We start from the raw sequence: 11,435 nt of genomic DNA, 5'->3' as shown, positions 1-11,435 counted from the left end.
ATGGATATAAGAATGAAAAAGCTTGCAATGCAGTATATAGTCAAGCTAAAATCCAACCCCACGAACCCTGCTTTTGACTCCATATTTAACCCCACAGAGGTAGAATTATACAATCGAAGGCCTAACGTCATACAGCCGTTGGGCCTTCGAATGAGAGAACCCATCCAAAATTTAACCCCACCCATTGACCAAATCTCTAAAATAGAAACCCCTCAGAATCCTCCTTGGCTAATGAATAAACCTAAATTAAATTTATCCCTCCTTAATTTCAAAAAAGAAAATACAGACCCAAGCATACTACAAGTCCACTTTAGGGAACTGCAGGAGAGCTACGGAGATTGTGGCACCATCTACACAGACGGATCCAAAATGGAGGGAAAGGTCGCGTGTGCCTGCTCCTTTCGGAACAAAACAATCTCCCGTAGACTCCCCGATGGCTGCTCCATCTTTACGGCCGAATTGCACGCAATATTGCTTGCACTTATGGCCGTAAAAGCATCAGAAAGGAGTAAATTTATAATCTGCTCCGACTCCAAATCTGCATTGCAAGCTTTGGGGCGGATGAAGACTGACATCCCATTGGTACATAAGAGCCTGAAGCTGTTGGACCTAATAACAGCCGACCGTAGGGATGTCACCTTCATCTGGGTCCCCTCCCATGTTGGCATTGAGGGAAACGAAGCCGCAGACAGAGAAGCAAAGAGAGCCCTAAATCATGCGGTGTCAGGAACCCAAATTCCCTACTCGGACCTGAGACAAAGTATTGCCTCTGCCACCTATCGAGAGTGGCAGAACCGATGGGAGGCTGAGACTCACAGTAAACTCAGGCAGATTGTGGCGGATGTCAGGTGGCGGCCCACACCTAAGGGTCTGACAAGGCGTGGTAGCACAACCATGTCCAGACTTAGGATTGGCCACACCTACATCACGCACTCTTTTGTACTGAAGAGAGAGGAGCCCCCACTTTGCGAGTACTGTGACTCTCGCCTCACCGTGGAACATATCCTCGTTGATTGCCCCAGATACCAGGATGTCAGGGCGAAATATTTTAGAGCCACTAATCTAAAAACACTATTTAATAATGTCGACCCTGGGAAGGTACTGGGCTTTATTCGGGAAGTGGGGCTATCTACGAAGATCTGATTTCTGAATTTGTGAACATGCACTATTTACATTAGATTTTTACCAAATATTTAAATTTTTACTACCTTTACTATTTTAACTGTGAATAGACCTTAATTTTAATTATATTACTGTATAGAATCTGGCCCTTGTTGTTTAGAGAGAGAGTAGTCCTTGAGGGACTGCAGGCACGACATGGCCTAAATTGTGCCGATGTGCCTCAAATCAACAAATCAACAAAAAATCAAAATCATTTAACAAACCCTTTTATTTAACAACTAAAAAACACTTTTTAACAATTTAACAACACTTTATTTGACAATTTAACAATACTTTATTTAACAATTTAACAACACTTTATTTAACAATTTGATTTGTTTTGACACAAACCACAAGCGCTAGAAATGCAGACATTACAAATACTAACAGTCTATAAATAACACACTCAAAATAATCAAAATGAAAACAAAACAAAAGAAATGATGTAACTGTTACATTATATTGTGTTACAGGAAAACATCGTTTGAGCAAAAAGTTCATTAGAATGTTCAATGTATAAATGATTACAGAAATGAGTTAGGTTGTATTAAAGTCTCCCAAGTAGGCGCTTTTCTTAGTGTATACAGTATTTACGGTTTAAGTATTTATTGACTAGAAAATATAACGACTTGTATTTCTTAAACTCTCGTGTTGAGTTTCAGTTCAAAGGACATGAAACAAATAAGAAAGCAAAAAACTTTAAACAAAATCACTTTTTATTGACTGTGAAAATAAACTTTAGAGAAACAAGTCACATATGAAACAGTTTTTTTTAAGACGATTCCCCTTTTTATGAAACTGATTACGTCACTTTTAAAAATGGACGGATGCTGTATGAAAATAAACGACTATTTTGAATTTTTGATCCAGCCCTAATTCCTTCTTCGAAATACATGTGGTAACGGCCATGGAAAAATCCACGGCAGTAGTCTAGACTAGAATACTGGATTTAGGGGGAGGTATCCCTGAAAATCTTATTTTTGTTATTTCTGAAGCTAGGCCTTTGAAATTTGTTATGGTAACATATAATGATATTCTAAAATAAATAATTCTAAAAAAAGTATTTTGAATGATGGTTGCCATGATAACGGCGGCCATATTGTTTATTGTATACAAATTAAAACTCTGAATTTTGTAAAAACTAGTTATCAGAAATACATGAAATTGAATTAAAAGAAAAGAAAAAGGATCCTCTAAATTGGTACAACGTCAGAGCTAAAGATGTAAGTATGTTAAATTTTTTACAAATTTTTTAATTTTTAGTATTTTTAGACCTTTAAAAGCAGGATAAATATTAATTAAAAATACTTTTAAAAAAAAGTAAATAATATATTGAAAAAAATCATTTTACGAGTAAAGTTAAGGATGTCCTTAAGAAGTGTTTCAAATTTCATCAAAATCTATCAAGTAGTTTAGAAGAAATTCCTAGTAAAGCACAATGACATGTGCAAAAACTAACATTTTGAGAAAAAAAAGTTTAAAGTATACATTTTATTAAGATTTTGTATCATAGCCCTTACAAAAACATTAAAAAAACATGTTTTAGACACAGATTTAAGCAATAAAAATGATTGTAATGTAAAGAAAAATGACTGATCTACTTAATTATGTTATTAGTTAAAAATCGATATCCTAGACCTAAAACTCAATTTTCTCTAGGGATACCTCCCCTTAAGGATACAGCATTGATATTGTTTATTAAGTGCAAGACCGCACTACCGCACTACAAACAATGATGTCCTTGCGAACGCCGGCATGGACAGTATAGACGGACTTCTTTTGGTCCGACAGTTGTGCTGGGTCTGGCATGTATCCTGTATTGGAGACGAACGTATGCCAAAGGCAGTCTTTTTTGGTAAGCTAAAGGGTGGTCGACGTAACAGGTGCCCCACGGAAACGCTTTAAAGACCAGCTTAGGCGCCAACTTGCCTTAGCTGACGTAGAAGAGAGCACCTGGTTGCAGAACGAGACATCTGGAGGTCACTCACGAAGGCCGCAGGATACACATTTGAGACCGAAAGAAAATCTGCTGCCGAGGACAAACACAGACGACCACCTGCGGACAATGGTTATGCTTATCCTGGTTGTAGCAAAATATGGAAGTCACAGCTGGAACTGTGCAGCCATGGGAAATACTGCATTCCTCACTAATCTTCGGACTCGAAGACTAGCTTTATTTTTATATAATATATGTATACTATCACAAATTATTTCTATCCATCCTGTCCAGCTAATGATTTCCCACAATAATATTGAACAAATAATGAATTTAGTAATATTAACCGCAACCCTAACCCTAACCCTGCTTTGCTTTTAATAACAGTACAAACTCAAGGTGAAGAGAACATAATCTAAATGCAAAAATGCATCTCTAAATGTTGTCTGACAATACCAGCCTCTCTTCTCTGTTTTTCTGATCGTTCTACTTTAATGATGATCTTAGTTCTTTGTTTAGGATTTTCGGGGCTATAGAAAATAAGCACTATATCTCACTTTTATATGTTATTTGAAATCTTATAAGAAAATGCCCAGAGATAGCTGTCACGTGTATTGTCACGTGGCGGCTGTCCATATTACAAAGTTTAAAGACTATTTGAATTGTATCTTTCATTGTATGATTCAATAGTTACCAGCAGACATATTTGTTTAGTCTTTTTATCTCTGTATAGAATTAAGTCGGCTAACAAAACAACATTTTTTTAAAATTCTTCTTTCAAGCTGAAACTATCAGTTTAACAAAACTCCTGTCTTCCAAATTAAATAACATTACAATTTAGGTTTCACAGCTTACTTCATGGTTTAATTTAGGTTAGTATGTTTTAAATACCGAAACAAGAAAACATACAATTCAATTTTTAAATACTTCTATGGTTATGAATGAATTATATGTGAAGTCCGCCTTTCAAAAAAAAGTTTTAGAGACCACTTATTTGATAGAGGAGTAGAGGGAGTGCGGAGTGATGACAAGACATTATTTCTATTCGTTGTTCTTGTACAAAATGAGCTTTGCACTAAATGATTAGGAAGCAGAGAACTAGTGGGAGTGGGCTGGAGGAAGGGGGGAACTGCTAAAACACATTTTTTTCCAATGTCCTTTTATATAATTATTAATTAATCATGTTGTGTTTACAGAATAATAAAGTTGACAATTGATGTGTTTTGATTAATGTAATAAGTACACATTTACCAAATGATACTGCGACAAAAAAAAAGTAAGTCTAGAGGTAAAAGTGAATGTAAAAAAAATGAAAATAATTATTTTGGCTTGTGGACGATGAAGGCAGTCAATCACCGGTCTTAGATGGTTGTTGAACACACGCAGTTTGAGAGGACAAAGATCTGGACCTGGAGCTAAACAGTTGATAGATCCTTTTCTTACACAAGAAACAGACAAATATCGTAACACCCTGAAGACCATTCAACACTAGCGAGATAATCCTGTAATGTGATAGTACAAATATAAAAAAGATTAAACTCTTAAAGTTAAGTTTACGCAAAGTTCATTTTTTCGTCAGTATTATACACTCAGTTTCTTGATTTCATGCTCTAAAACTCGCTAGATAGATTTGCTTTCCAAGGCTATCATCATCAGCATCATCATCATCAAACATTAGAGTGAGGGCTTGAGAGGCTTAAATTCTCTCTTGCAAAAGCTCTGGTTAGAAACCTTGCTGTTTTACCTAGCGCATACATGTCACCATACATGTCACCATACAGGTCGAGAACTTTTGGTTTCCCAGACCTGTCAAGACGGACATCAGCAAGTCAGAGGCAGTTAAAAAGAATATGAGATACGATTTCCTCTTCTTCCCCTCAGCGGGGCATTGTGAGTCAAAATTTGGCCATAGCCGTAAGAAATATGAGCTAACAGGACAGTGGCCTGTTCTACACTGTGCGATAATAGCTTGGTCAGGCCTGAATAGGCTCCACCACGGGGAAGTGATGTCAGGGCGCCTCATGCACTCCCAGACTCCACAGGCTTTTTGGGACTTGTCCCAGCACTTGAATCACTTTTCCATTTCTTTTTTACAAGTCTATCAATATTTGACACAACTTTTGTTTCTTAAACGATTCCTCAAAAGTACTCTTCTGTCTTGGACAGAATATAGTCCATTGGTTCTTCTCCTGAACAGAATCACAAGTATGTTTAATGTTTAAGTATAGACGCTTTAGAGGTATAAATTATTATTAAATAAGTTTGAATATTTATTAAAAAAACTAATAATTACATGACGTATAAAGAAACATGTAATCACTTAATGGGGAAATTCAGATTTTAATCTGCATTCACCATAAAAATAAAAACAATTCTAACTCAAATTATCAAGCAAGTAATTTGAGATGACTTTAATCGAGTACGCGAGTATACACTCTAATTCAAACAATTATTTTACAAAAGCTTATATCAACGCAGTCTATCTGTCTGTCTGTCAGATAAACATTTGGTACACGTTATTTCTCTCACTTCCAATACTCGAATCAGGTCAAAACTTTGTACAAATATTCATTGTACTTAACATGTCATTGCTCTTTGAGAGCAATCTACAATTTTCCAACTAAGAACAGGACACACACCTCTGTAAAATTCCATCTGAACAAAAATTCCACACAACTCTCCCTTTGTAAACACTGCGCCCACCTTTATGAAACCGTAAACCATATCCTCTTTGAATGCCCCTTCCTAATCCACCTTCCTAGTCCACCTTAGGCAGACCCACTGGCGGATCCAGAACTTTGGAGTGGGGGGGCGATTTTTTTTCCAAACCCTAACCCTAACGCCCAGTAAACCCTAACCCTATGCATAAACGTGCGTACAGCATTGTTTCTCAATCTTCGGCGAAAAAAAACAGAAAAAAAAACAGTCATGTTGAGGCTTTTCTCTTGCAAGCTTGGGGGTCTGGGAGAGCGTTGTTAGCTTCCTCAGTGGGTTTCGGGGGTATTCTTGCACTTTTCACGGCTGAAACGCATTCTCCTGACATCTACAGCTCATTACTTATTAGTGAGGTTCGGGGCGAAGCCCCGACTCCAAAAGCGTTTTCTTGCATTCTTCACTGCAGAAACGCATTCTCCTGACATCTACACATTATTATTCATCAGTGAGGTTCGGGGCGAAGCCTCGACGCTAAAAGCGTTTTCTGGCATTTTCTGGCATTCTTCACTGCAGTAACGCATTCTCCTGACCTACAGCTCATTATTCATTCTATTATAAGGGACCTTCTGAATAATGTGGAAAAATATTCTAATATGAATTTATAGTCCCTTAATACATTGCTAATGCAACCGATTATATTTAGATTAAGGCTTTGAGGATCGCCGCCGAAAAAAAAAATTCGATTAATAATATTCAATAGAATTTAAGTATAAATTGTGAGTTAGAGTCCTAAATTTATCTAGAAAAATATGAGATAGAGTAAAGGTTGGAAAAAGTCGACTAGGAAAAGATTATCTGGCTTTTGAACTCTTCTCAACCGTGACTGTTATATTGCAAAATTTCGTTTGAATTATAACTTTTTCCAAAGCAAAGTCTTTCTTAAAATAGTTATGATAAATTCATGTGAAATTACACAAACTCTGTCTGGAAAGGGGAAGGGCGGTAAAATGAAAACGATTAATCCTCGCTCCTTTTTATAATTTCTGCTAATGATTGCGTTTTGCATTAAAGAATAGGGGTTGGGCGACTCGATATAAGAATTTACTTTATAGCATATATAAATTATATTAGTGACAGATTTTTTTAATTTTGTAATTTCTTACTATAATACAAAAAAAAAGTATTGGTTTGTCCGATGGGGGGAAGGTGATTGCATGTATCGCACTTCCACCTGTTTATATTATATAAATATTCGACTAATTTTGTTCATATACTATGATTTCTCCATAAAAGTAGGACCGCCCCCCCCCCACCCAAAGGGTTTAGATGGGAAGGGCAGTAGAGGTATTCGCTCCTCCCCTTCCAATCGGCCAACAGGTGAACGACATAATATAAAGACCGGTTAAAATACCAATAACAAGTTTTAATCATATAGATATTTAATTGATTCTGTTAGCAATCTGTGATTTCTACAAATAAATAGGACCGCCCCCCCCCCACTCGAAAGTTTATGGTAGGGGGGGGGATTGATGCCATCGCCCCCTCCCGACCCTACCAAATCGGCCAAAATACTAGAAAGGGGGGGACGAAATAATCTAAAAATAGGTTGAAATATAAATAATTAGTATATATTATTAACATAAGTAATACATTCGTATACAAATTGTGTGAATTCTATACTAAAATTCGTCCGCCCCCTCCTCGGGGGGGGGGGGGGCGATCGCCCCTACCGCCCCCCCCCCCTGGATCCGCCAGTGGGCAGACCCTACTTCCACTACAGCCCAACATAACCAACACCCTGTACGGCAGTGCTGAACAACTGAAGAGAACAGCACATTATTTTTCCTTGGTACAGTCTGCAAAAGAGCTCACAGCTCAGCAGCAATAAAGCGGCTTCCGAAAGGGGAAAAGACGCTATTAGTAATGTGTGGCCTGTCCGTCCGTCCGTCCCTCCCGTTTAGATCTCAGAAGCTAGAAGAAAAAATGAAAATCGGACATCATGATATTTAGATCAATCAAAGTTTTGATGCAACGGCTACTTTTTCTTTTCCGAAAGTTGACGCTTCAAAGACCAGCTTAGGCGTCAACTTTCCTTAGCTGACATAGAAGAGAGAACCTGGTTGAATGCGGCCTCAGAACGAGACAGCTGGAGGTCACTCACGAAGGCCGCTGCCGAGGACAAATGTAGACGGCGAAAAGAAAATCTAAATTGACCACCTGCGGACAATGGTTATGCTTGCCCTGGTTGTGGCAAAATATGTTGGTCAAAGCTGGGGCTGCGCAGCCACGGGAAATACTGCATTCCTCACTAATCTTCAGATTCGAAGACAAGCCATATTATTATTATTATTATTATTATTATTATTATTATTATTATTATTATTATTATTATATTTTTAACACATTTATGCAAACAGTTTTAGATTTTTTCTACAAAATGTTTTTTTTAAGTTGGACAGAATTTAAAACAACAATTCATAAGTACTTGTTCATATTGTAGCGAGAACTGCAGTGCTGCGCTGTAACCATAGAACACTAGCAGTTAACTTTTTTTTTCTACGGAAATGTTTTTTCTTGAAGATTTAAATATAAGAGATTGACCCTTTACAAAACAATTAGATCAATTATTCATTATAAGACATCAGTTAGGCCAGGTTCACATCTAACTTCACATTCACTTTCACCTATCCTTTGGTCTGCTGGACCGCTGGAGCACCACACAAGACCTGTCAACCCCTTTTCTCCATTTTTCTCTGTTATTTGTCTTTGATAGAATTTCATTCTGATGTCCTTTCTAAAAATATGGAAACCTGCCTTTTTACCTGCCTGAGTGGACCACTTCGGCGGCTGATTTTAAGTTTGTGTTTTCATACAAACTGTCTTTGTAACCTTGTTTAATAGTTAGTGATAGGAGATCAATAGAGTTAGTCAAGAGTTAGAGATAAGGCTCTGAGGTAGGCAGAGCTAGAGATAAGGCTCTGAGGTAGGCAGAGCTAGAGAGATAGAGTTAGAGATAGTTAGAGATAGTCAGAGTTGGATATAGGGCTCTGAAAGAGATAGAGTTATAGTTAGAGATAGAGTTGGGGATACTGTTCTGGGGGAGATAGTCACAGATGGGGATCTGTTCTGGGGGAGATAGTCAGAGCTGGGGATCTGTTCTGGGGGAGATAGTGTGAGCTGGGGATCTGTTCTGGGGGAGATAGTCAGAGCTGGGGATCTGTTCTGGGGGAGATAGTGTGAGCTGGGGATCTGTTCTGGGGGAGATAGTCAGAGCTGGGGATCTGTTCTGGGGGAGATAGTCAGAGCTGGGGATCTGTTCTGGGGGAGATAGTGTGAGCTGGGGATCTGTTCTGGGGGAGATAGTCACAGCTGGGGATCTGTTCTGGGGGAGATAGTCAGAGCTGGGGATCTGTTCTGGGGGAGATAGTCAGAGCTGGGGATCTGTTCTGGGGGAGATAGTCAGAGCTGGGGATCTGTTCTGGGGGAGATAGTCACAGCTGGGGATCTGTTCTGGGGGAGATAGTCAGAGCTGGGGATCTGTTCTGGGGGAGATAGTCAGAGCTGGGGATCTGTTCTGGGGGAGGTAGTTGAGAGCTTTTGGAAAATGAAGTGTGTGATAATGAGTTGGTTAGACTAGGAAATCGAAAGTAGGTAGATTAAGTTGTGTGGTGTAATTAAGTATTGGTGCTTTTGGATTGATCTTATGATCCATATGACTTGTATTGTAGATATTCTAAATTGATAAATACATTGTTTATGAACTATTTAAATGAGTTGATTCTTCTTGAAGTGTTTGCCATGGTTAGATGTTAAGATGACTCTGTTGTCAAAAGACTGAATTAGGGCTTGAAGTTTCTCAATCCAACCTCCAAAAACATCGACCTTCACAACCACCCATGGCAACCTCCTAAACATCGACCTTCACAGCCACCCATGGCAACCTCCAAAACATCGACCTTTACAGCCACCCATGGCAATCTCTATATAGAAGTGGTCTGTAACACTAAGTACCAGTAAACCAACGACTTACCACAGGACGTCACTGTCGATAGCTTCAGCCACAAAGGTCACTACCCAGAAAACTCCAGTCACAGATGAAAGTTTCACGTAGAGTAGAAAGTATTTGTGTTGTTCCACTTCAACAGGTGCAAGGCTCGTCAGTTGGTTAATTTCGCGAATTCTTGCAACTGTTATTCCAAAGAATGTCAAGTTACAGATAGAAACAAAGCATATTGGAGCTACCACAGACAGACCTGGATAAAACAAAGCATTTCTTTATTGACTTCAAAATATTTAGATGAACACTCTTATAGCCTTGAAATAACTGCCTGAAAGATAAATGAAAGATCTTGTTATTCGAATGTAGAAGTAAAAAAATGTGACCGAGATTTTTTTTGATCCACCTAAAAAAATTTTTCAGTGAAATTTTTCAGTTAAAATGATTTCTAGGAACTCCTAAGTCAAGAATTCTCTTGCATTCTTAGATGTACAAACGCATTCTACTGACGCCTGCAGGATGTTTTTCTTATTTAAAAATGAAGCTCAAATTGAGTGAAAGTATATTCATCATTGAAGTATGAGTGACAATTGAGATACAAGTATGATAAGTATTTATTTATTTGGCATATTCATCGTAAGATAATCGAAACTTCTTTTAGTAGGACTGTTTTGACTAGCAGCAAACGTCAACAGAATCAGATTAAATTCGACCATTTCGACGCGCGCAAAACGAGTAGACTTGGTTTGGTTGATACATTTTTAAATGTCTAATTTATATGAATTTTTTGAATAATGCTTTACTTGATAAATATTAACATATGAATGTATAACCCTAACTATTAACACATGATATTATAGACCCTAAATATTAACACATGAAATTATAGACCCTAATTATTAACACATGAAATTATAGACCCTAACTATTAACACATGAAATTATAGCCCCTATATATTAACACATGACTTTATAGACCCTAACTATTAACACATGACTTTATAGATCCTAACTATTAACACATGAATTTAAAGACCCTAACTCTATTGCCATAACTCTCGTTTTTGTCCCTAGAAAAAAAAGAAGAAACCTTGAATCACCGTTATAAAAATGCGTCCCATTTATAGAGAAAAGTTGATTTAGATGAAAGGGATTTAAAGTATCGTTCCAGAAAACAATATTTGTCATGGAAAAAAATATATAAAAAAGACGTTTAAATTGAGGCAATTAATTTGTTCAATACACATCTCTATAAAACTTCCTTTTGTTACAGTTTGCCTTGTAATGCTTTGAAACAAAAAGTTGTGGAAAGGATGAGAAAGTAAAGTAGACCCAGCTCCAATAGCGTATATTAAAGTTGTTGCAGTTAAAAAGCTCGTAGTTCGATCTCAGGCGCAGGCGGGCGGTCCGTCTCGCGCCGGCTCACTGCCCGTTGTCTCCTGCCCTACCCGTCTGCCGGCTCTCTACTGTGGGTTGGAGGTTATCGTCCTTGAGATTTTAAAACAATAGAAAAAACTCTGACTTTGAGGAAAAGGCAACTAGGAAAAATACATTTCGGACTAAAAAGATCTTATTTGTTCCACTTATATTTAGAAGTTTCTCATGTTCTTATGAATTCTAAATTTCCCAAAACAAAAAACTTTCTTGAAATAATTGCGACTCATTCATGTCGGAGATTGAATAGTT

At 37.7% G+C, this 11,435-nt stretch overlaps 1 protein-coding gene across 1 annotated transcript in view; it reads right to left on the bottom strand.

Moving 5' to 3' along the window:
- Window positions 1-2,520: 2,520 nt before the first annotated feature.
- Window positions 2,521-11,435, bottom strand: part of LOC106069774 (uncharacterized) — a 47,748-nt gene continuing 38,833 nt past the window's right edge. The window contains exons 9-10 of the mRNA XM_056007193.1: window positions 9,783-10,005; window positions 2,521-4,599 (exon numbers count right to left, since the gene is read on the bottom strand). Coding sequence (XP_055863168.1) covers window positions 4,446-4,599; window positions 9,783-10,005 — 377 coding nt within the window. The 3' untranslated portion in view covers window positions 2,521-4,445. The remainder of the gene's footprint in view (window positions 4,600-9,782; window positions 10,006-11,435) is intronic.

This window comes from Biomphalaria glabrata, chromosome 12 (assembly GCF_947242115.1).
Source record: "Biomphalaria glabrata chromosome 12, xgBioGlab47.1, whole genome shotgun sequence".
In the NCBI taxonomy this organism is placed as follows: Eukaryota; Metazoa; Mollusca; class Gastropoda; family Planorbidae; genus Biomphalaria; species Biomphalaria glabrata.
Note: the sequence above shows the minus strand (reverse complement) of the source record. Positions and strands in the feature narration are given on the sequence as shown.